General features: G+C 37.7%; 1 protein-coding gene across 6 annotated transcripts in view; it reads left to right on the plus strand.

Moving 5' to 3' along the window:
• The window catches only part of USP40 (ubiquitin specific peptidase 40), a 91,025-nt gene that overhangs the window by 18,466 nt on the left and 45,996 nt on the right, over positions 1-26,563 (plus strand). For all 6 annotated transcript variants that reach the window (XR_005579594.2, XM_039469897.2, XM_039469896.2 and 3 more), the window contains 8 exons: positions 2,229-2,372; positions 3,763-3,891; positions 10,570-10,665; positions 12,457-12,564; positions 17,101-17,401; positions 21,202-21,283; positions 23,124-23,295; positions 25,726-25,810. Coding sequence is in view for 5 of the 6 variants with exons in the window: in XM_039469897.2 (XP_039325831.1) it covers positions 2,229-2,372; positions 3,763-3,891; positions 10,570-10,665; positions 12,457-12,564; positions 17,101-17,401; positions 21,202-21,283; positions 23,124-23,295; positions 25,726-25,810 (1,117 nt within the window). In the remaining variant the exon portion in view is untranslated. The remainder of the gene's footprint in view (positions 1-2,228; positions 2,373-3,762; positions 3,892-10,569; positions 10,666-12,456; positions 12,565-17,100; positions 17,402-21,201; positions 21,284-23,123; positions 23,296-25,725; positions 25,811-26,563) is intronic.

Here is a 26,563-nt window from a genome sequence, read left to right on the forward strand (position 1 = left end):
CTTTTTGGTGGACAGATTTTAGAAAAACGTTTTGTGGGTTTTCTTTTCCCACTTTATCTTGGAGCAGCCATTCATTTACATTTTCTTCTCACAATTTCCTGTGATCTCTCACTATGGAATTGTTCTTTAATGTATTTTTCACACAGTTAATTTCCACCAAAAGCACTACTAATGCTAGGTAATTGCTAAATACTAGTAATTCATTAACATTACTATAAAATGATTGTTATAGATAATTCATAAATGTTCTATGTCTGTGTAGGTATATATTATTAATACCATTTCCTCTGGCCTGGATGGGCTGTCTCTAGCCTTCTCTGGCCTGCCTTCTCAGCTTCTTGTACCTGTGGCCAATATGGCATCAACCCTGCTGCTGTCGTTATTATCTGCAGTGGTGACATTCCCCTGTCTTAAATGATGTGATGTGATGAGCTGTTCATAAACATCATCAACTTGAGCTCAGTTCACTTAGTGGTTACTGAACATTGTCTTAAACAGCTACCACGAGAGACATATTTATGCGGTCACTCATTATGATGGATAGCACTATTCCTATAGATGACAATTAGTCAATTTTTCCAACAAATAAAATGAGCATTGATTTAGATAATATGCACTGAATTTGTATCCTGGAGATGATAGATGAAAACTATAATAAAACCTTAAACCCTATGCCTGTAGGTTTCACAGGAAGATTGAATTTTATACTGTTTCATGTGTAGTTCTATCCAGTCTTTGCCCTTTCATCAAACTCAAAAAGAGAGGTTTATTATTTGCTTATTTATTTTGCATTTCACATTTGGTGTATAAACTTCAGAGTGTGGAATAGTGTTAGAAAGATGCTTACACATTCAGTTTTTGGTTACACTTCATGTTCACGTTAACAAAATAAGAAACTTTTGCTAAACAAATGCAGTTTTTAAATATACTTTTTATAGCATTACTTTAATTCTTTTTCAGTGGAAATTGTTTGATCTTGATACTTTTAAATTTATATTCCGTTCTGGTTGCATTGGATTGGTTGCAATCTAAGTTTAGGTTTGGCTGTGCTGCTAAATAAATGCAGATTTTCTTGTCTTAAGCAGTGTTTTCTCAGCCACATTATAGTTAAGTTTCTTCAGATGCATTTTTAGAGCTTATTTGAAAATCAACCATGTTGTGGGCCGGGCACGGTGGCTCACACTTGTAGTCCCAGCACTTTGGGAGGCCAAGGCGCATGGATCACGAAGTCAAGAGATTGAGACCATCCTGGCCAACATAGTAAAACCCTGTCTTTACTAAAAATATTTTTAAAATTAGCTGGCGTGGTGGTACATGCCTGTAGTCCCAGTTACTTAGGAGGCTAAGGCAGGAGAATCGCTTGACCTCGGGAGATGGAGGTTGCAGTGAGCTGAGATCATGCCACTGCACTCCAGCCTGGTGACAAAGTGAGACTTTGTCTCAAAAAAACAAAACAAAACAAACACATTACCATGTTGTCATGTTACTGGGGTTTTGTTTTGTTTTTTTTCCATTTAACTTTTTTTTACCCACTAGATTTGTGGAACTGTCGTTTTAAATATATTTTTAGCAATGTTAGATATATGTGATTTTGGGTAATTTTATATACCTGTATCAGGGAGGATTTTTTTTTCTCCTCACAGACCAATAATCCAAGAGGTTGGGCACAGCTGACACTCTTAAAAAAAGCAGCTTAATCCCAATCAATAGGTCTTAGCCATTGGGGAAGTTAGAGGCCTTTTGCAAGTCTCATGAAAGCTATGAATCTTCTCCCCAGAAAAATACATATGTACATACAATTTTTGTATCATTTCCTGAGTTCAGATCCTTTAAAAGAGGTTCCTAGGTCCCAGGTTAAGAGCTCCAGTTTTTCACTGAACAAAAAGAACTAGATCTGCCAAGTAAAGTGGAGATACCAAGGAGGAAGGTGAAAGGCCAGGAATTGGGCAGGAAATAGGCACCAGTCTTCAAATAGTATTTCAGGATATCAACACTAAAGATAAAACTGGCGGGTACATTATTAGTCGTAAGTGCAAATGAGTGGTGCCACCTTTACACCCATAAAATAGATTCGTTGATATCAAGTTATATTGAATCCATGGCAATTCGTTTATGTAATATTTCTCTTAGAACTGTGTCATAGGTTGTTTTTTCAGACCTTAAGAAGCAGTATGTCTCCTTTTCTGTAACTCTGTTTTTAAAAAGCTTTGTAAATTCTCTTTTAACAGTTGGCCAAATTACGTAAGCTGCCTCCTTTTCTTACTGTTTCATTACTAAGATTTAATTTTGATTTTGTGAAATGTGAACGCTACAAGGAAACTAGCTGTTATAAATTCCCTCTCCGGATCAATCTCAAGCCCTTTTGTGAACAGGTTTGAACTATTTTATTTTTAAGTTCTTTCTTTTCCCCTCTTAAAATTGAATCTGTTATTGACCTGATTTTCAGTTGGTTTATTGATAGAAATTCTCAACCTTGGCACTATTGACATTTTGAGTTAAATTATATTTTGTTGTGGGAGACTGTCTCATGCATTAGGGTGTTTAGCAGCATCCCTGTCCTCTACGTATTGAATGACAGTAGCATCCTCACTCCCCCTCCCCCAGCTGTGGCAACCAAAACTGTCTTCAGGCAAAGCCAAATGTCCCTGTCTCCTGGTAGGACAGGGTGGGCAAGATTGCCCTGGGTCGAGAACCACTGATTTACTTATAGTCATTTTGAATTTCCGTAGTATAGATTTGTTCCTGGTTCTTCTCATTAAACTCTTCTTCAAAATATTTGAAATGAAAATTTAAGAACAAAATTAGAAGTTACCCTGCATTTAGAAAACTTAAAATTAATTGGTACTGTTAATTTGGATTTAGTTTATTTTACATGTAATAATGAATTAATGCATCTAGAAAGTCAACAGGCAAATGGAAATTCACTAGTCTAGAATTTGTAATCCTTAAGACATAGGGAAAGATCCCTCAAATGTGAAAAAGGCTTCTTTTTTCCTCTGCATTAGAAATTTAAATAAACATCTTTAAAGTACCTCTTAATTTAAAGTAGCTTTTCATTTTTTTTGTTTTTAATTGCTAGTGTAGGAGTACATCTGTTAGGCCACTCATGTTTATGGAGCATATGAATTGTAGAAAATGTCTATATAGAATTAAAGCAAGAAAGAACCTCTTCCTCTAAACTGCCTCTAAACAAAACCAGCTGATAGTCATAATTGCTAAGTTCTTATTCCATGCATAGGACTGTAGTGTCAGGAGGAGTGATAGTTGCTCTGGCTTTGAGTTTGAGGCACGTGACAACCTAGTTGGAATGTAGGACAATTTCAACCAGATATGTATCAATAAAAAAAATGGGTGATGCATTTTAAAAGAAGAGTGTGTCTGTAAAGCAGTGTAAATAGGTATCATACAAAGATGGGTTTCTCTTTCTAAAAATTTCAACAACAGACTTATTGATAGGGTAGCATGTTTCATTGTTTTATTGGCTTATGTGATCTCAGCCGAAGTACATAAAATTAACATATTTTCAGGTACTTGTGTTCATGTTTAAGAGGCAGAATTCGATTGGTGTAATGTGGTTTGCATTAGATTAATTTAAAATTTTTAAATATAAAGCCAATTATTTGAATTCATCTTTACTCTTAAATAACAAATAAACAGTGATATTTCTTATTAATTTCAGTAGTTGAAATTATTTTTTCTTTTGATTGTTACATTAGCATTTTATGAAAACTGTATCAATCTTTATGTTCTTTTTTCTTTTAGAGTGAATTGGATGACTTAGAATATATATATGACCTGTTCTCAGTTATTATACACAAAGGTGGCTGCTACGGAGGCCATTACCATGTATATATTAAAGATGTTGATCATTTGGGAAACTGGCAATTTCAAGTACGTATAGAAATTAATTTAGAAATATCTTTGCAATTTATTTTCTATTCCTATTTATTTTGTTGAGAATAATCTTTTACTATTTATTATGTATCCACTCTAGAAAACTTTGACAGGCACTGAAAGTTAATACAGATACAATTTTTAAATTTTTATTTCTAAATAATTTCACATATACAGAAAAATTACCAGAATAGTAAAAACACATCCTGTCTACCCTTTACCTAGATTCTCTGGTTGTTAACATTTTGCCACATTTGTGCCTGTGCATACACAGACACACACATGTTATTAACATTATTATAATTAGTGCTGAACCTTTTGAAATTAAGTTGAAGGCAGCAGGTCCCTTTACCACTAAATACTTCAATGTTTATCTTCTAAAAATAAGGATATTCTCTTACATGAGCATTGATTAAAATCAGGAACAATTACTGATTTTTTTCTGAAAAATAAAATGATCATTGATTTAGATAACACACAATATTGCTTTTGTGTCCTGCAGATGGTAGGTGAAAATGTGTTAAAAACGATAAATCCCTTGTCAATAGCTTTCACAGTAGGATTTAAAACCAGGGTGAATTTTGTCCTGTTTATTATAGTATGACTATGCAGTCATGTCTTTTATGGTTGCTCTTTGAAACATTGCTCAATCACCACTGATTGAATTGCATTTAAAACGTTGATCTTCCTGGAATGGTTTCCTGTGAGAGGTATAAGAAGGTGTTTTTCCACTTGAAAAAATTACCCATTTCTATGTATTGAGAAATCAGTTTTTCTCTACCAATCTACTATGCCATTTCTGTTATGTCTGCTGTTCATTTTTGTGTGAGTCTATTTTTCAGCTCTCTAATCTATTCCATTGTTTATTTTTTTCTATTTCTGGGCAAATACCACATTGTCAATTTCCATAGCTTTATAATAAGTCATGATCTCTGGTAGGACAAGTCTCCCTACATGCTGTTATTCTTCAGGAGTGTGAGACCTGTCTTTGTTTTTTATACTTCTGTGTACATTTCTAGCATCACCTTGTCAGTATTCTTACAGATGCAGACCACCTATACACACACACACACACACACACACACACACAATGGGATTTTGAGTGTTCATATGTGAACAAGATACACCTTTTCACTTTCTAAAGTCCCTTTGATATCTTATTTAAAAGTTTTATAGTATTTCTCAAAAAGAGAATTTGCAGACTTTCTGAGGGAAAGCACTAACCAGTGCCTAGTTCCTAGGAAATTATAATCTACTACACATCAATCCCAAACACAGTAAAATATCTATAGGTAAATAACAGACTGTCACGTTAGGATGTCAAATGCTTAAAGCATAGCTTCCTATTATCAGAAAGTTAATGAATACTTGCTCTGCATTTACTTGTAATATGGCATCTCATGATGCCAGCAGTATCCAAGATGCAGTTTCTTTGTTGACACTTAGCCTGCTTTTCAAAACATTCATCCGTATTTCTGACGTTTTTATCAGTTGTGTTTGGAATGTACTGAGAGATATATGTTCTGTAAAGTTTGGATATGAAAAACGTCAAACTGTGTTCTACCAGGAATATGTTTACCACGGAGATGGTCTATGCCTAAATTTTGTGTTTTCTGGAGTGTTTGTGGCTGGTGTATTGAAATACAGTTTTCTTTAGTATATTGATTTTATGTACTAAAATGTATAAAAAACAATTTATATACTAACAACCAAAAATCTTGCTAAACACTCGTGTTGAAGACATTTATGGAAAAAGACAGTTTTGTTTCACCTGTCCCAATTCTTTGCTTTCCATTTCTTTTGCTTACTCCAGTGACTGGAATGCCCATTCTGGCTTGGGAAAGCTGTACAAGCATCACGCTCAAATGCTTGTGCCACATTTGCCAAGATAACAAGCTTGTTGGGCATCTTCCCATGAGCCGATCCTTATTGTGTAATTATACCTTCCCTCGAACTACCTTCTTGTATTTTTAGTTTCCTGTAGTAGAGAATCCTTAAGAAAGTGGCCTTCTCACTCCCCCTTAAACTCCCCCCATCTTTTCAAACAGGCTTTATTTTGGTCTCTCTTTAAGATGAAGCCTTTCTTTAGATTCTGATAGAAGCTTGTCACCAGGTCTGATAAATGTTTATTGTGGTGTTCATTTTTTTTGCCTTGCCCATTCCCATTGCAGTCCGTGGCTCTTTTCTTCTAATTTTGCCTCCACCTGTTGTGACTTTCTTCAACATTGCCGTGTCTCTCTTCAGTCTTAGGAAGCACACCCAGCCTCTGTGCCAGCCCCAGTTCTACCTCAGGGAGTGTGCCCTGCATTCCTTGATGCCTGCTGCAGTTTTTGCTCAGCCAGTTTAAAGCTTTGAGGTATTTTTTGGCCGGCAATATTTATCCTCAGTTTTTTGATGTATAAAATAGCTGTCTGCAATTTCATCTTCAAGTTTATCATTGAGGTCATGCACAAAAGTGGCTTCACACTCCGGTGAGGCAGCATGTTTTGAGAGTAGTGATTCTCTCTTCCTTGACTTTGTTTTGGGTTGTGGTTTCTTGGATGTCTCTTTTGCAGTTTTGCACTCATTTCTTTAGAATTGATGAGCTTCTTTCTAGCAGCATCAGGATCTCTTCTCAGTTCTGTGACATGACTCAAGGGGCAGGCAAGCATTCTTTCATTTGGCTTCAATCTCTGCACTGCCTGTCCGTTTTTGAAGCTCTGACACCTTAGCAAGGTCTTCCTCAGGGCTTAGAGAACAATAGAATATTGTGCTTGGTATGTTTTCTTGTCAATGGCTATCAAGCAACCCATTTGTTAATTTTTTTTTTCTTGTTGTTCTGTTCTTTAAGAATCACTAGCTTTTCATCCAGAGCTTTATGGTGTTCAAATAATGACTGTGTGATTTAAGAATTTCACCTGCAGTAGATATATTTGGTGGACACTGTACATGTCTCTTTACTACCATTATCCTGACAGATCCCCTGTGTCTACAGACAAAGGGTCCCAAATATTCCAATCATAGCCAGGTAGTGTTCTTTCTGCTGATAGTTCAGCACTTACTTCTTCTCTTTCAAGGAGCTGTTCCCTGCATACATGGAGTTCTTTAGTAGGTACTGCCTGTAAGGAGTGATTTTCAGGACCAGCCTCGTTTAATTTTCCCTGGGTTAAAGCCAACATTTTAGTCTCTCTTAGTGCACCTAGAAGATGATCCCTTTCTTCTAGCATGGAGGCCACTAACTGCAAAAAGTGAATGTAAATCTGGCTATAAAGAGGAGCCTGAGCCATGCCTCCAACTTCCTGGGGGGATTTTTGCTTCACAGATGGTTGGCATCATTTGGAACATCATCATCTTGCACACTTGAGGATATGAGGCAAAGAAGGCTCCATGGCAGCACCCAGTTGGCAGCTCTGTGACTGGACCAGCCTGTCCCCACACGGCCAGGGTCAGACACTGGCCGAGTTGAGAAGGACGGGGCCCAGCCCATATGTTACCTGCATCAGCTTGTCATATGTTGGGCTCATAGGCTCAAGCATCATCTCTACAGTACGGTTTGCCTCTCCCCTCCTGTCATTTTTAAATCTCTTATTCCATTGTTACAAATTGCTTTATGCAACTTAAACATATTTTATTATTTTCTGTCTGATAATTGCAGCATCTGTGTAGGTCTGACGTGGGTGTCTTCTGATGTTGCTGGTTCTATTTCCTTGTGATTTTGTTATTTTGGACTGTAGGCTTCTTGCTTTGCTTGTTTGCTTAAGAACTTGATTTACAGTAGTAATTTGAGGCCTGAGTTAAAAGTGCCTTCTTCCAAGAAAGATCTGTGTTTGTCTGTACACAGGCCTGGGATCACTACCAGCCCTTAACAACATTAAAATCAACTTTATGGTTTTAGAGCCATACAGCTAGTATGAATTTGGGCCGCAAACCCACATGAGGACCTACTCGTGATTATTAGAGGACGTTTTTCCCCTTTCATCCAATATCAAGGTCAAGGCAAGCCAGTTCTTCATTGTCCTTTATTGTAAAGTGGATTTTTTCTGGGTCGTGCTTGTACTGAAGGTATAGCCATTTAGGTAATCCAGTTTTTTGCTGGATTTTATCGTCATGATATATTAAAAAGTGTGTATTTGGTCATCCTCTCCAGTTCCAGTTCCTAACACAGAGCTCCTTGGAATTTCCTAAGTGATGGGAGTGTTTTTTGTTATTCATAGCAAGCCCCTTTCCACCATACAGTGTTAGATACCTCAGGACAGAGGCTGGTTGCCAAGGTAGCCAGTCCCACTGAGACTTTCAGCCCTGCTTCCCTGACCTTGGGGAGGGGAGAGAGACAGGAAATTGAGTTCATCACCAATGACCAGTGATTTGTTTAATCAATCATGCCTCTGTAATGAAACTTCAGTGAAACCTCTTGAAAAATGAGGTTTGGGGCATTTCTGGGTTGGTGAACACATTTTCATGCTGGGAGGGTGGCCATGCGACTCCACGGAAAGAGTCTCCTGAACCATGGGCCTTCTGGACCTTGCCCTATGTCTGTCTCCATCTGGCTGTTCATGTATATCCTTTATAAGGTGTAGTATAAGTTCCTGTGTTCTTACTGTTGTTCCGGAAAATTATGAACCTCAGTTAGGGGTGATGGGAACCCTAGAATTTGTAATCGGCCAGGCAGAAGTGTGAGTACCCTAGGGACCCTGTATGTGGTAGGTGTTTGAAATAGGAGACAGTCTTACGGGACTGAGTCCTCAACTTAACGGAGTCTGTGCTATCACCAGATAGTGTCAGAATTGAATGGAAGTGTGTGACACCTAGTTGATGTCAGAGAATTGAATTGATTGTTGTTTGAAACACCAGTCACTTGACTCCTTCCTTTGGGTAGGGCTAGGCTTTTTCTCCCAAACTCTGTCCTGTGTGGGCACCAAAATGGGAGTCCAGTGTTAGCAAGATTGGTGTCTTAGTCCGTTCGGGTTCAGGCTGCTCTAATACAACACTGGTTAATCTATACATACCAGAAATTTATTGCTTACAGTTCCAGAGGCTAGGAAGTCAAGATTAAGGGACCAGCAGATTTTGTGTCTATGAGGACTTGCTGTGCTTCATAGATGACACTTTCTTGCTGTGTCCTCACATGGCAGAAAGGACAAACTCCTTCAGGCCTTTTTTATTTAAAAAATCCCATTCATGAGGGCTCATCTTTTTGTGACCTAATTATCTCCTGAAAGCCCCACCTCTTAATACTATTGCATTGGCAATTAGGTTTCAACACATGAATTTTGGGGGAACCTAACTACTCTGGACATAGCAGTTGGAGACCCGGAGGCCTCATCTCTGGATTTCTTCCCCGCATTGCCATTTTACTGTTTGACCTCAGAAGATTTTCCTGATGTTCTTGCTAGCTCGTTGTGTGTTTAAAATGTTTTTATTTGTTTTGATTTTACTTTAGCTTTTTTTAGTAATTTTGTAGCAGGATGATTGTATCTGGCCTGCCGTGTTTTTCCATTACTTATTGGTTATTTATTTTGGGCTTGTGTTATTTAGAACTATCTGTATTTCTGGTTTTAAGTCAATTTAAAATACTTTTGCAAGATGACATGTATGGGGGAAAAAGGCAATGAAAATAGCTTACTTAGGAAATTGTGACATATTCCCCAATACCTTCATAAAAGGGAGTGAAAATTTGGATGATCAGGAAATAGAAAGGAGTGTTTAAGCTGAGCCTGGCCTACAAAGATGAGTAGAGTTTCCTTAGGTCAACACAAGTGAATGAGATCGTGCAGGACAAAGGCCAGAAAATACTTTGAACTGAATTTTTTCTTTTTTAGACAGTTTCACTCTTGTCACCCAGCCTGGAGTGCAGTGGTGCTATCTCAGCTCACTGCAAGCTCCTCCTCCTGGGTTCAGGCGATTCTCTTGCTGCAGCCTCCCGAGTAGCTGGGATTACAGGTGCATGCCACCATGCCCAGCTAATTTTTATATAAAAATACAAAAATATAAAAAGTAGATATGGGGTTTCACCATGTTGGCCAAGCTGGTCTCGAACTCCTGACCTCAGGTGATCCACTTGCCTCGGCCTCCCAAAGTACTGGGATTACAGGCATGAGCCACCGCACCCGGCCACTTTGAACTGAATTTTAATGAAAACTCAACATCAAATTACGTAAAATGTAGCTAAAGTAGTGCTAAGCTGGAAAATGTTGGACCCTGCTGCGTGTATTGTGCTAGAAGCTTTACTTATTTCATGTTCTTTTACAATTAAAGCCAGAGAGATGAAGTTAATTGTCCAGGATTGCTCAGCCAGGAGCTGGAAAAAGCCAGGTCTGCCTGATTCCAAGCATATGCAGATTGTTGTGATGTTTTCACCACCATTTAAACCACCATCTTGAAAGCCCTTCCTTCCTTCCTTCCTTCCTTCCTTCCTTCCCTCCCTCCCTCCCTCCTTCCCTCCTTCCTTCCTTCCTTCCTTCCTTCCCTCCTTCCCTCCTTCCCTCCTTCCCTCCCTTGCTCTGTCACCCTGGCTGGAGTGCAGTGGTGGGATCACGGCTCACTGCAGCCTCGACCTTCTGTGCTCAAGTAATCCCTCTGCCTCTGCCTCCCAAATTGCTGATATTATAGGTGTGAGCTACTGTGCCTGGCCAACATTCCTACTTCGTTACTTTTTAAGGGATTAGTGATAGAAACTCATATTATTTTCCTTCCTAGGAGGAAAAAAGTAAGCCAGATGTGAATCTGAAACATCCCCAGAATGAAGAAGAGATTGATCATCCACTGATGATTCTAAAAGCAATCTTATTACAGGTGTAGTATGTGTGTGTATGTGTTTGTATGTATGTGTGTATGTTTGTATATATATGTAAGAATACTTGTGGTTTAGTTGGTAGATCTGATAATGTTACCATTCATAGTCTTTTTCCTTAAGGACATTCTCTGTATCTATATTTTAACATTTTTTGTGGGGATTTTCTGGTTGTGAATGAAACACATATTCATGGTAGAAAATTCAAGGGAAAAAAACAGAAAATATATTTAAAAAATGAAAAGTATAAATAGACCAGATACTGACAGTTATTGTGAACACCTTGATATATTCTTTGCATTCTGTTTTCTTTATGTTTATCTGCATATATTGGAATTGGGTTATAATTTTTTATTATCATCATTTTAAACCAAATTGAACTTCACTAAATGCTGTTTTGCAATTTATTGCATTTTCATATTACCCTCTTAATGTCTCTGTGATTTAATTATATCCCCTTTTTGATTCCTAGCATTCACTGATAATACCTCAAGTATATGACTTTTAAAGTTTGTTTAATATGCTGTTTTAAAGATGTGAGGTCTTCTTTCATTTATTCATTCATCTTTAATAAATGATTTGTTGGCCGGGTGTGGTGGCTCACGCCTGTAATCCCAGCACTTTGGGAAGCTAGGGAAGGTAGATCATGAGGTCAGGAGTTCAAGACCAGCCTGACCAAGATGGTGAAACCCCATCTCTACTAAAAATACAAAAATTAGCCAGGTGTGTTGGTGGGCACCTGTAATCTCAGCTACTTGGGAGGCTGAAGCAGAGAATTACTTGAACCCAGAAGGCGAAGGTTGCAGTGAGCCAAGATCACACCACTGCACTCCAGCCTGGGTGACAGAGTGAGATTCTGTCTCAAAAAATAAAAATAAAAAATAAATACTCAACCCAGGTCCCCTAGTGGGGTCCCCTACTGGGGGCCTAGGCTGAGTAATTATATAGATCTATGACTACTGTATTAATTTGCAAGGGCTGCCATGGCAGATGCCACAGACTGCATGGCTTAGATAGAAAAGTATTTTCTGACAAGTTTTGAAGGCTGGAAGTCCAAGACCAAGGTGTTGGCAGGTTTGGTTTCTTATGAGGCCTCTTTCCTTGGCTTGCGGATGAACAGTCTTCTTCCTGTGTCCTCTCAGGAAGGCCTTTCTTCTGTGTGCATGCTTCCCTGGTGTCACTTTGTCCAAACTTCCTCTTCTTATGATAATGCTAGTCAGATTTACTTGGGCCTACTCTAAAATGGAAAACAGCCTCGTTTTATCTTAATCACCTCTTTAAAGGTCTTATCTTCAAATGTAGTCACATTCTGAAATATTGTAGGTTAAGAATTCAACATACGAATTTGGGGGAGATACAGTTCAGCCTGTCACAGCTACATCTCACTCCCTTTTAGAACTTGTTTATACTTCAAAACATTTAGAGAGGACATTAATCATCTTTGTTTTTGTACTTACGTATTTCTTCTAATTAATATCAGCAATTTACACATTTAAATGGGAAACTTCTTTTTAATGTTGGGAAGTTACCAAAACTCAGGCTACTTTTGACATTGCTCTTCAAATGGTTAAACTGTGGCACATGCAAAATGGCAGAAATTCAAGTTTTCTGAACTGAGGCTTAATCCAGTTTTTAAAAAATTTTCATAACAAAATAATTATCATTGAATCCACTTACACATTTGCTGTTCTAGGCATGTTTAATTAAGCATAATCCTGTTGGTCTCTTTGAATTTGTAAGTATGCAATTATTTCTCATCAGATTTTCTTAAGTGACTGTGTTTCTTTCATAAGGAGGAGAACAATCTAATTCCTGTTGATCAGCTGGGCCAGAAACTCTTGAAAAAGATAGGAATATCTTGGAACAAGAAGTACAGAAAACAGCATGGACCACTACGAAAGGTAATACATGGCATTGATTTGAGACGTCCTAGTCCCAAAAAATTTTATTATGATCCCAGCAACATGAATTCCTTTCCAGAAGCATATTTAAAATAGGTGAAAATAAAATCACTGTATTTGTATAACGGCTAGGATTCAACTAAGTTACTTATTAAGTATTACTTACTGAGTTAATTTACGTGAAACAAGAAGCAGAAATACTAGGGAGTGACTCATTAAAAATGTCAGAGTTCATACCCTAAAGCTTATCATTGTACTTATATAAATGTCTTTAGGTATTCACCCAGATTTCACTTGATTTTTCACACAAAATTCTAGTAAACTCGATTACCTGGTTTCCTAGACTGTAAGATTAGATTTAAAAACTGAACTGCCAGGAATAAGAGGTAATGACTTGGGTGGAAACAAACAGGCAAAGCAGTACTTTAGTGTTGTGACCATATTGGAGCTGTTTCCTAAAGGAGCAGAACATTTACTTCAGTAAGAGTTTAAGTGCATCTTTTAATTGGACCACAAAAAAATTAGATTTTCTGTTACTCCTTACATTATTTTGAAAAATTGTAGCTTTTAAGGAATTTGTCTTTTTAAAATCTATGGTGTCAATTTATTGGCATAAACCTGTTCAAAATACCTCATTATCCTTTTAGTGTCTGTAGAACCTGAAGCTATGTTTTCATTTCTGATATTAATAATTTTTATTTTCTCACCTTTTTTCATCAGTCTTGCTTGGAGATTATCAAGTTTATTTTATTCTTTTTTTTTTTGAGACATCCACTCTGTTGCCCAGGCTTGAGTGCAGTGGCATGATCTCAGCTCACTGCTTAAGCCCAAGAGGCGGAGACTGCAGTGAGCTATGATCATACACTGCACTGCAGACTGGGCAACTCTAAAAGAAAAAAAAAAAAAAACTATTACAATATAAATGTTATATAAATAATTGTACTGTATTTTTAAGTTTTTATTATTTTTCACTGTTATCCCGGGGACCAACTGTTTATATTCGACCATTTGACATTTCCTCTCAGGTCTAGGATGTTCTGGGTGTATTTGTTTTGTTTTGTTTTGTTTTTTGTTTTGTTTTGTTTTGTTTTGTTTTGTTTTGTTTTGAGAGAGTCTCACTCTGTTGCCCAGGCTGAAGTGCAGTGGCACGATCTCTGCTCACTGCACTGCCTTCCAGACTCAAGCAATCCTGCAGCCTCAGCCTCCCAGGTAGCTGAGATTACTGGCATGTGTCACCATACCCAGCTAATTTTTTGTATTTTTTTTTTTTTTGTAGAGTTGAGGTTTTTGCCATGTTGGCCAGACTGGTATTTTGTTCTTTCATTTTTTTCTTCCCCTACTTCAGTTTGGACAATTTCCATTGATCTGTCCTCAGCTTTGCTATTTTTTTCTTCCATTGAGACACTATTATTTTAAGATCAACCAATGAACTAGGTGCAGTGGCTAACGCCTATAATCCCAGCACTTTGGAAGGCTGAGGTGGGCAGATCACGAGGTCAAGAGATCAAGACCATCCTGCCCGAAATGGTGAAACTCTGTCTCTACTAAAAATACAAAAATTAGCTGGGCATGGTGACGCGCTCCTGTAGTCCCAGCTACTCGGGAGGCTGAGGCAGGAGAATCACTTGAACCCGGGAGGCGGAAGTTGCAGTGAGCCAAGACCGCACCACTGCACTCCACCCTGGGAGATGCAATGAGAGTCTGTCTCAAAAAAAAAAGAAAAAAAACAAAACAAACAAACAAAAAAAACGAAAACACAAGATCAACCAATGAGCTATATGTTTTAGATATTATACTTTTTAGCTGTATTCTTTCCACTTTATAATAGCTGTTTGCTATTATAAAAACTAGATTAATTCTGAATTTGATTCTGTTGACTCTTTTATTCTCTTTTGAATTGACCATTCCATCTCTTGATTATGAATAATGTTGTCCTGTTTCTTTGCATGTCATAAAATCTTTTTTTTGAGATGAAGTCTCACTCTGTAGCCCAGGCTGGAGTGCAGTAGCGTGATCTCGGCTCCCTGCACGCTCCACCTCTTGGGTCCCAGTTCAAGCAATTCTCCTGCCTCGCCTCCCGAGCAGCTGGGATTACAGGTACACGCCACCACACCCAGCTAATTTTTGTATTTTTGGTAGAGACGGGGCTTCACCATATTGACCAGGATGGTCTTGAACTCCTGACCTCATGGTCCACCTGCCTCGGCCTCCCAAAGTGTTGGGGTTATAGGCGTGAGCCACCATGCCTGGCCCATGTAATATTTTTAATATGTTTTTATTTTTTAATTACAAATTGATTGATTTTAGTTCTATATATTTATAGGGGTACAGATTAATGTTTTAATTTGTAAATTCAAGATAGAATAATTAAATCAAGCTAATGACCGTATCCATCATCTCAAATACCTTTTTGTGGTGAAATTTACTATCAGCAATTTTGAAGTATATTATTATTTTCTGTATTCACCATACTGTGCAATAGCGTTTTTAAGGAAAGCAACTTCCTACCATTGAATTGAGGCTTCGTATCCTTTGACCATCATCTCCCCATGCCTCGTCCCTGCTCCATATAATCTCATATGGTAGATGATGTGTCTTCGAAAGTCTGAATTGTTATTTTTCCCTGAAGAGCTTTGCATTGCATTCTAACAAGCCCTCAAATTACCTTTGCATCTTTTAGATTCTCTGGAAGTTAGATTTTGGGCTTTGGTAGCTTCAGTCTGTTACAATTTTGCCTTTAGTTCTAGGGAATAACTTAACCCTGGGTCATGGTCCTTCTTCCTGCAGTAGGGCTCAGCTAACCATAGCCTGTGGGCAAAATGTGGCCTGCTGCCTATTCTTAGAGTCTTGAGCTAAGAACATGATTTATATTTTTAAAAGGTTACTTTTTAAAAGGTGAAGTGAATACTAAGTAATATTCTCAGTTTTGCTTCTGAGAAAGCAAAAGTAATATTCTCATCTGGCTCTTTAAGAAAAAGTTTGCCGTCTCTTTCTAATTTGGCAGGACTTCAACTCCATGTTCTTTGTTCTTAGCAGCAGGCAGCTCTGCTGATGTCAAACCTCCTAACTGATACTCTCTGCTGGGCTCTTTGAGCTGTCCATCTACCATTTAGGAGTTAGCCAAGGATTTAGGGGGATTTGAGACAGATTTGGGGTTCCTTTGTGGGATCTCCCCTTTCCGGTATTCTCAGATTCTGTCCTCTCAGTCCAGTGACACTCTTGCCTTTTCTTGAAGTCTGTTCCACCATGCACTACTACAAACTGGTTGGTGGTAGGTGAATCCAGACCTCGCCTGGTTTACTCCCCTTGTTTGAAGTATTAGGTCTTTTCCACTTTATGCCTACTTTTGGTTCCTTTCCAACAGTTGTTTTCCTTGTTTTGCCTAGAGTTTATCGTTTTAATCAGGAAGATTAGTCTAAGAAAATTTCTTTGTCATTACTGGGACTAGACTGCACTGATGTTTGAGGCTTAAAGAGTTAATTCTCAACTATCAAACAAAGAAAAACTTGGCTATATAGAAAGTTCATTACTTAAAAATCCAAAGAACAAAAAAATGAAAAGAAAGTTCATTATTCAAAGCTTTCAAGTTGTTGATACTTTTTTGTACCTTAAACAAATTAGCTGCCACACTATTTTACCATCTGTTTTCATACACAGCATTATCAGTGTTGTCTTTGGGTTATGCCCTATGCTGTTCTATTTGTTGATAAAATAATACTTTTGATTAGAGAGTTGACATTACCACAAATTACTTTCCAAGAGAAAAATGAACCAATCATCTTTCCAGGGTGATTGATGAAGTATGCAAGTGTTGAATTTAACTCCCAAGTAATTTTCTGTATAAGATAAATTAGGCTGAGAGAAAAGGAAGAGATGCAAGGCCACACAGAGGTTAGAGAGTGAGAGGATAGAGGATGAGGGATGGGGAGGTAGAGATAGGCAGTAGAAAAAGAGATTTTTTTCTTCCTAATCCTTTAGCAAGAACTTTTGGATTGTGACTTAACCCTTTCTATGCTTTGATTTTCTGAGTTTGTCTGCCATCTTTTAGAACAGACAACACTCACTTTAGCTCATGTTAAAAGATAATTTAGGTTGATGATTACTACCTTATCCCAACAGTCTGTCTGGATTTTCAAATTATCTTTTATGGTGGTGCACTGTGTGATTGCCTTTGTTTTGTGCCTTGTTTAGATTGCTTTTAAATATTTCAAAACTGTTCTACCTAATCTGTTCCAGTTAAATACTCTTTTAAACAGCACTAGTGAGGTATAATTAAAATGCTTTTTAGATTGCAGCATAGCGACTTCCTCCCTTGATGTAACTATCAGACTGTTAACAGAGAGAGCACTGTGGTTTTATTAAATGTTTTATTAGACCTAGATGGATGTCCCCCTGCTGGCTGGCCAGGCCAGAAGTAAAGATGAAGTTAAAAGATCTAATCACAGAAGGGAAGAAAACATTTTTAAAATCATGTCTAATTTTTGTTTGAATAATTAACCTAGCATTTGTGGTTTTTGTTTGTTTGTTTCTGTGTAGTTCTTACAGCTCCATTCTCAGATATTTCTACTCAGTGCAGATGAAAGTACAGTTCGTCTCTTGAAGAATGGTTCTCTCCTGGCCGAGACTGATTTCCAAAGTAATGACCAGCAAATTTTCAAGACGCTTCCTCCAGAATCCCCAGGTTTAAACAATAGCATCTCCTGTCCCCACTGGTTTGATATAAATGATTCTAAAGTCCAGCCAATCAGGGAAAAGGATATTGAACAGCAATTTCAGGGTAAAGAAAGTGCCTACATGTTGTTTTATCGGAAGTCCCAGCTGCAGAGACCCCCGGAAGGTATGGAAAGAAAAATGTTTCTATTTGTTTTAGTTAATGGGTTTTGAAGAGAAACATGGAATGCTGTTTTGAGTTTTTATTCTTTCAAAAGAACTTTTACTCTTGGAACATTTTAAAATATTTTAAAGCTAACAATAAGCCAAATGAAATGTAACAGTTTGTCATTTTATAAAGATTATATACTTCTCCTTTCTACCCTATAGTAGTGTAAGATCATCATTACATTTTCAAAATTGGATTTCCTTGGATAGCATAAAACCACCTTCTTGTGTTGGCAAACTTGAGTGCTATTGCCATGTGCTCAGACTTGGCTCTGTCATTCAAACATATGTTGCCTTTGAATTTTAAGTGGCCTTTATTTTATATCTTCTCCTTTATTTTCCTGATCTTTTTTATATCGTCTTCTTTATTTATATAATTTATCCTTTATTTATATCTTTTCATATCTTCTCCTTTATTTTCCTCTTTTTCAGTAATACTTTTTGTTTGTTTATTTTTAGAAATGCAACTTCTCTCTGTCTTCCAGGCTGGAGTGCAGTGGCACGATCGTTCACTGCAGCCTTGAATTCCTGAGCTCAAGTGATTCTCTTCCCATACTCTCTTCCCTTACAAGTAGCTAGGCCTACAAGCATAAAAAAATGAGCCAGGCCTGGCTAATTTTTTTCGTTTTTTCAGACTCAGGGTCTCTAAGCCCAGGTTGGTCTCAAACTCCTGGCTCAAGTGATCCGCCGACCTCAGCCTCCCAAAGTGCTGGTGTCACCAGTAGAGGGTTGTGACTGCAAGTTGTCCAGGTTCTTGGCATTTTGGACAAAGAATTGGACAAAACACCCAGCAGTGCAAAGAAAGAATGAAGCAACAACAGAATGAAAGCAGGGATTTACTGAAAACAAAAGTACACTCCAGTGTGGGAATGGCCAAGCAGCAGCCCAGGGGCTCATATACACAATCTTCTTGGGTCCAAATACCTCCTAGAAGTTTTCCCTTGGCCACGTCATGCTTACCTCATGTAAATGAAGTGGTAGCCTGCAGTCAGTCTGATTGGTAGCAGAAAGCAGCCAACCAGAGGCTGATGTGACGTTACAAAGGTCACTCGCATGTGTAAACATCTGATTGGTTGCAAAAAACAACCAGTCAGAGGCCAGGGTGAAGTTAAACTAGGACATGATCGCCAATCAGTCTGCTTGGTTGTAAGCAATACCCATTCAGTGGCTGGAGTGAAGTTATAAAGTTGCAAACGAAGACTCCACCCACAGTCTGATCTGTTGCAGACAGCCACTTTACTATAATCTGTGCAGAGAAAAGGTCAAACGGAGTAGCCTCTGGTCCTTTTGTTACTTAGGCACCGAAAGTTAGGGTTTTCCTTTCCATTTATTTCTAGGAAGTCTGTGTGAAACAGCCTTAGGTTCCCTGTCTCCAGACCCTGTTCTCCTGCCTCACTGGGATTATAGGCATGAGGCCTAGTAAGATTTTCTGATCACTTCTCAAAGTCTGCTCAAAAGTTGAAAACTCTAATGAGAAAAGCTTTATAGATTGAGGCATATCTATTTTTAGAGATGAGGATATTGTTTTTAGAGAATGAAAATAGCCATCATTTTTATAAAGAATAAGAATAAAGCAGTTACTAATTTGCATGTAAATCAAAGGAAATTAACTTTCTATATCTGAAACAGTTACATAACTATGCTGTTAACCTAAAAGGCTTTGTATTTTTCTGGGAGGCAAAAAGATATGGAAATGGTTCTGGTACAAATACTGTGTATCACAGTTATAGAAATATATTATCAGAAAACGAATATCTTCAAATGGAGTATTAGTATTTTTTACCGAATTGAATTTTAGTGTGTACATAATTGGAATGTGTACTCAGTGACCATTTTCTGGTTAGCTTAGGAATTGAACAAAGATCCAACCAAAATCTCCATGTACTTTTTTGGGAATTCAGGGATAAAACTTTATGAAATGATTCTAAAATTCACCTGGAGAAATAATAAAAATTGAAGAAGAGATGACTGCGGGAGAATTTGCTGTATCAGTAAAAACATATTTGTAAAGTTATAGCAATGAAGACAGGGTAGTGATGAGGCCAAAAGGTAGACAGATCATTGAAAAAGAGCAGCAAACCCAGGAATTGATGTAAGCATGTTTGTATTTTAATCCATGGTAAGGTAGCTCTTTAAATATTTTGGGGAAGGAAGGGAGTATGAATTACTCAATAAATACAACCGGGAAGTTGGTTAGTTGCTAGGAAAATAACTAAGGCATTTTTCTTTATTATACAAATCACTTAAATGAAATTATAGTTCCTTTAATATTTATGTAAAAAAGGAATCATAAAATGTGTAAAATATAAATATTTGAACTTAAGGTAAAGAAGACCTTTCTAAACATAAAAGCGAAGAAAAAACTAGGGAAAACTGATATTATATAACCCTTAAACAGAGTTAAAAGGCAAATGACAACTTAGTGGAAAACATTAATATATGACAAAGTAATTGCCCCTCTCTGTAGATTGTGCTTACATATATTTCATTGTGCTCATTAGTAAATTGGGGAGAGGATATAAATAAGCAGTTTACAAAAGAAAGGTTCCTATTTTTCAACAATTTTTCAATTTAACCTGTAATAAAAAAATTTTAAAAAAAGAATGCCAATGAGATGAACATTAGTGAGATGCCCCACCAAGTCAGATACTGTTTCTGTGACTCTGGGTCTCAACAGTTGACATTTCCTCCACAGCTGGTAGGTATGTAATACGATCAGTTTGTGTATTTAAGAGCCTTGAAACTGTCATACCCTTTAAACCAGTAATTCTACTTTCACAAGTTTGTCTTGAAGTAATCAGAGCTGTATATGACTATTTGTGCTCAAAGATGTTTATTGTTCCTACTATTTTAAAATAATGACTAATGGGAAATTATGGAAATCACCTTAATGTATAACAAAAAAATTGGTTAGGTTAATTTTGCTACTTATAGAATGTACTACTATGCAATTATTTATTTAAGACTGGAAAAATACAGCACATGGAATGAAAACAGATTTGTTAAATATGATCCTAGTTTTTAAAATCTCTGTGTGTGTACACACGTGTGTGTGTACATGTGTGTGTGTCTTGGGAGTGAAATTATAAGCAGTATCTATTTTTTTACACCTAAAAAAATTCCAGAATTTATACAGTAATCAGTTATTATATTTGTATTCAAGATGAAAATCTGAGACCGGGCGTGGTGCCGCACACCTGTAATCTCAGCACTTTGGGAGGCTCAGGTGGGCAGATCACTTGACCCCAGGAGTTCAATACCAGCCTGGGCAACATGGTGAAAATCCATCTCTAGTAAAAATACAAAAATTAGCCAGGCTTGGTGGCACGCACCTGTAATCCCAGCTACTCAGAGGCTGAGGCACCAGAATGGCTTGAACCTGGGAGGCAGAGGTTGCAGTGAGCCAAGATCACGCCACTTCACTCCAGCCTGGGTGACAGAGCAAGACTCTGCCTCAAAAAAAAAGAAAAAACAAAAAAAGATGAAAATCTGGGTCTTTTTTAAAAGTATACTTAAAATTTGAGTTGAAAAAATGGAATTCTTCTAGCTTGTCTTGAAGAACTATTTACATTTCATTTGTTCTTACTTTTTCATTTTTCAGATGGGAAAACTGAGATCCTGAGAAAATTTGTATTCACACAGCTAATTAGTAGCAGCTTTCTTAGCTCCCAGGACAGTCCTTTCTAATCTTCATTCTACCTCTTCCAGCAACCATATTTCATTTAGCCAACATAAGTTAATGAAAAATTTTGTTCACAGCTCGAGCTAATCCAAGATATGGGGTTCCATGTCATCTACTGAATGAAATGGATGCAGCTAACATTGAACTGCAAACAAAAAGGTAATTTTAAATTACTTTTAGAGTTTGAATAGTGTTTCCAGAGCATGAAGATCTGATTTAGGGATTAGGCATTATTAAATAATGAAAATTTTTAAAAAAATGTTCAACTAATTAATGCCAGTGTCTGCTTTGCTGCTGAATCTTTGTAGTGAGGGTAGCTTTTACTTTGAAATGATTCTTACCTGTGAGAGTGAATTAAATGATGACATAAAATGGCCATTGCTAAGTAGTGATTAAAGCCTAAGAAGAGTAGAGAAATGAGTGAGCACATAGTTGGGCTAAATGAATTGTATCCTAACCTTACCAGATTATTTCCTTGGGTCCAAAGAGAGCCTGCCATTAAAATCACCCCTCATAGGTAAGTAGTTGTAGCAAACTGGCATGTAGTGAGAGAGGACCAGAGGTGGGCAGATTTTCAGAAGGAGAGAAATATGGATTCTATAACCTGTTAAATCCAACGCTAATCTTGGGGGAAAGCCTATAATGGATTCTTACTTAAAGAGATGGTTTTTGAGAACTTCATGATCTCAGCATTCTCTGTTGGGGCCTCACCTTTGACTCTGAAGAACTGGTTCTTTATTTGTGCTCTGATAGGGTTAGTAGGATATTGGGTTAGGAAAACGGGTATTCCTGTGGTCTCCTTTTGGACCCAAATGCCTGATTATATGGCAGGATGTATTTGACATTTTTAACATTGGCTTGGAGCTAGGAGAAAAAAGTACAGTGAATGGCACAAGATCAAAGAAACAACAAAAACAAAGATACTAAAAAGATTGTAACTTAACAATGAAATATCTTAAATTCAAAAAATAACCTGCATGGCATATGTGATCTGGACTAGTAGTTGTTATTTAAAGAAAAGAAAAAAAGCAGAGCCTAAGGGGTTGTCATCAGGCCACACTAAGGTCTTTCATGTGGTGGTGCTCTCTGGCCACGTTCATCAAAGCATCCTGAAGTACTTGAGTTGTGTGATAAGCCTCGTTCCAGCTTCACGTTAATCAGACTGTACCTGTGTTTCGCACTGGCTTTGAGTCAGCTGAGTGGATTCAGAGAAGAGCAGCCAACACCAGGCTGCTGCCAAGGACTTTTAGCCTGGATAACATGCACTCAGGAGGATCATGCTACTGGCTTCAAATATTTCATGGGCTTGGGTGCCATGGCTCAGGCCTGTAATCTCAGCATTTTGGGAGGCTGAAGTGGGCAGATCACCTGAGGTCTGGAGTTCAAGACCAGTCTGGTCAACACAGTGAAACCCCGTCTCTATTAAAAATACAAAAATTAGCTGGGCATGGTGGCACTTGCCTGTAGTCCCAGCTACTCAGGAGGCTGAGGTAGGAGAATTCCATGAACCTGGGAAGCGGAGGTTGCAGTGAGCTAAGATCATACCTCTACAGTCCAGCCTAGAAGACGGAGTGAGACTCTATCTCAAAAGAAAACAAAAAATTTCATGGGAGAATCTGCAAAATCTAGGAAATAAGGATGATAGATGACAGAAGTAAATCTGCTACTTAACAAAATTATGTGAGCAGGTCTCTAGCATTTTGTTCATAACCATAACATAATCTCAGAAGATTTCAAGTATCGGCCTTTGTTCAGAGAAATGGAGTTAACATTGCAGCCTACGTTAAAACAGTTTTCTCTTGGAATTCATGGTGACAGCTGAACTTTTGCTATTGACTGAAAAACCAAAGTGACTAACTGGCATGTAGAAGAAAAATTGTTACTTAGGTGGGATGGAGAACTTACTTGTATTGTAAGTCAGATATCTTTGGTTTGAGATAAAACACAGTGTCTGTTATAAAAACACAGAATTTATGTATTTTTATGCCTCTTTTTAAAGGGCAGAATGTGATTCTGCAAACAATACTTTGGAATTGCATCTTCACCTGGGCCCTCAGTATCATTTCTTCAATGGGGCTCTGCACCCAGTAGTCTCTCAAACAGAAAGCGTGTGGGATTTGACCTTTGATAAAAGAAAAACTTTAGGAGATCTCCGGCAGTCCATATTTCAGGTAATATAACCTTACTTCCTCTTAAGTGAGACATCAAGGACCATCTCCAGCTAGAGTCTGCATTTCATTTTGTTTAGGATACAATTGTATTTTTCTTTTCTTTTCTTTTCTTTTTTTTTTTTTTTTTGAGACGGAGTTTCGCTCTTGTTACCCAGGCTGGAGTGCAATGGCGCGATCTCGGCTCACCGCAACCTCCGCCTCCTGGGTTCAGGCAATTCTCCTGCCTCAGCCTCCTGAGTAGCTGGGATTACAAGCACACACCACCATGCCCAGCTAATTTTTTGTATTTTTAGTAGAAACGGGGTTTCACCATGTTGACCAGGATGGTCTCGATCTCTCGACCTTGTGATCCACCCACCTCGGCCTCCCAAAGTGCTGGGATTACAGGCTTGAGCCACCGTGCCCGGCCCAATTGTATTTTTCAAAGCTGCTTAGGAAGATCTGACATCTGCCACTTCATAGACGGATGGCCCAAATCTTCTCTCCTACTCCTAAGTCTTTTAGAGAGGCTTTTCTACACAGCTCCTACCAGCAGCTTTTCAAGTGGACAATCAGGCCTGGTGGATTTTATCTGGAGGGAAGAAAGAGTATAAAATTGTCTCTTTTTAAGAAAATAAATGAAAGCCAATTGTCTTTCAAAGAGAGTGAGAAAAAGATGAGCATGTTGTTTACAACTGAGAACTACTGAACAAGTAAAAGCAACTAACTTTGTACCCTATAGTATAGAACAGTATTTATTAATAACACTCTTAAGTGAAGGAAAGTATCGACTAATCCATAGTAAAAAACAGTGAGACTGGGCATGGTGACTCACACCTGTAATCCCAGCACTTTGGGAGGCCAAGGTGGGCAGATCACAAGGTCAAGAGATTGAGACCATTCTGGCCAACATGGTGAAACCCCGTCTCTAATAAAAATACAAAAATTAGCTGGGCATGGTGGTGTATGCCTGTAGTCCCAGCTACTCAGGAGGCTGGGGCAGGAAAATTGCTTGAACCCAGGAGGTGGAGGTTGCAGTGAGCCAAGATAATGCCACTGTACTCCAGCCTGGCGACAGAGCAAACTCTGTCTCAAAAAAAAAAAAAAAACAGTTTTGTAGTTTCCAAATAATTTTTCTGGGTATGTTTTAATGATGATAATAGCAACAGCAGTGTTCTTTATTTTGCTTACACTGCTTTCATATGAATTATGTGATTTGGTTCTTTAATCTCATTAGCCCCATTTTGAAGAATGGCAGTGTGATTTAAAGAGATTCAATGGCTGGCCTGTGGTCCTAAATCTCATTGGTGGAGCTGGGACTCTGTCCCTGGTCTTTCTCGTCTTCATGTAGGGTTTTTTCCTCTTCATCACTATTGCTCCATACTACTTTTCAATCAAAGGAGATAGAAAATGTTGGTTTTTTGTGTTTTTTTCCCAGAAACTAGTTAAATGAATTTTCTGAAAAATCTTATTACTCACCAAAACTATTAGCTTTCTTTTGATTTTCTTCTCTAAGAAAAATAAAGCATTTTCCTTTTAACCTTAGTTTATTTGAAGTTACCAGTGTCAGGATTTCTAAAATTGTCTAATATTTTTGAACTTTTTCATTCGAAGTTTATTTCTAAGCCAAAACTGGCACTGTTGATACAGGTGGATGTGGGAATCTGAACCTGTCTAGAGGAATATTTTAAATGGAAAGGAACTTATTCACTTTGTAAATGTGAGGTATACTTCAGTCTGTGATTTTTGGTATTTTAAGTGTTATCTCTACTAACTATTCTCTTAGTAGGCCGCTACTGACAAGAGACTAGGAAACTCAGTTCACAGCAAACTAATTGCTTGTAAATAAGAAAGTTCTTATTAAGAAAATACTTTATGGCATTGTAGAGAAAGACTAGATAAAAATGACTTTTGTGGTGATATTATTTTGGTGACGTTGCCACAGTGCTCAGACTCTCGGATCTAGAAAGACCTGGTAATCTGTGAAGCAAACTGGTAATGCCACTTTATAAATTAGCAATGGGAGACATTCCTTTCAAGCAACTAGAGTATGAGTGCTTGCTAGAGTCAGTGCTGCATTTGCCTGAACAGTGCTAATTCAACAAATTAGTTTTGCTTTTTTGCGTAAAAATTCCTAGGCTGGCATGCTCATCAACTTGCTTTCTGAGAAAAGTGGTCTTTGTGTATGTTAAGCAGAATTGTGTAGATGGTTGTCGTGCCCTTTGTGTATGCCACAATTCATCACTCGGTAAAGGATGAGATTAGCCATCTTTGGATTCGACTAATTTAACAAGTAATGCCTTATTTCCGAGTTCTCAGTGTTGGTTGGAGGTGAGAGTATTCATTTGCTTGCTCCCTGTGTCATCTACATGTCAGTTGGCACAGTAACCTGGAAAGGTGATAAGCATATGTCACTTTTCAATGTTCTCTCTTCTTTCATTATATTCTCAGCTGTTAGAATTTTGGGAAGGAGACATGGTTCTTAGTGTTGCAAAGCTTGTACCAGCAGGACTTCACATTTACCAGACACTTGACGGTAAGATAAATATGAAAACAGCAACTCACTCTTTATATTTATATTTTTGTTGGGCTCATCTCTGATCATCTATTCTTTGTCAGTCGTTCCCCACCTACTGCTTTCTTAACTAAATAGATTATCTTCACACTCTTAAGTTTTCCAAAAGAAATAATTTATCACAGTTTTAATGTATCTGGTTTACATAATGTGGGAAATTCTTCTGACACAGAAACATTTTATTTTTTCTGAAATTCAGGTTACCTCTACCAAAAATTTCTGAAAAACTTTAGAATTATTTATATTAACACATATTGTTGAACAAAATAGTTTCAAACCACCTGAATCATATTTATATGGCTTGATTTTCTGCTCAACTCTCAGCTTCAGATTTTGTAGCAAAACAAGAAATACTTTGAGAGTTTGAAAGCATTTACTTCCTTTAAATAGCAGCAAAACAATGAGAATTAACAGCAGTAGCAGTTAACATCTGATTTGGGCCAAATTTGTAATAGGTGTTTTATGTTACTTATCTCACTTGATTTTCACAAAATTATTTTATCCCCATTTCATAAATGAGGAAACTGAAGTTGAGAGACATGAAGCACACAAAGACGTACAGCATGTGTTATGTACATATTGGTGAAGCTGGAACCATTCCACGCCTCAGCTTAGCTCCTGTTCCCAGTATCACATGCCTCAAGTACACTTGGCCTTTGTATTAACTCCTGCCACCATGCTCGCAAAGCTTTTGTAACAACATTTTAAAGAAAA

Source organism: Saimiri boliviensis, chromosome 5 (assembly GCF_048565385.1).
Source record: "Saimiri boliviensis isolate mSaiBol1 chromosome 5, mSaiBol1.pri, whole genome shotgun sequence".
Classification (NCBI taxonomy): Eukaryota; Metazoa; Chordata; class Mammalia; order Primates; family Cebidae; genus Saimiri; species Saimiri boliviensis.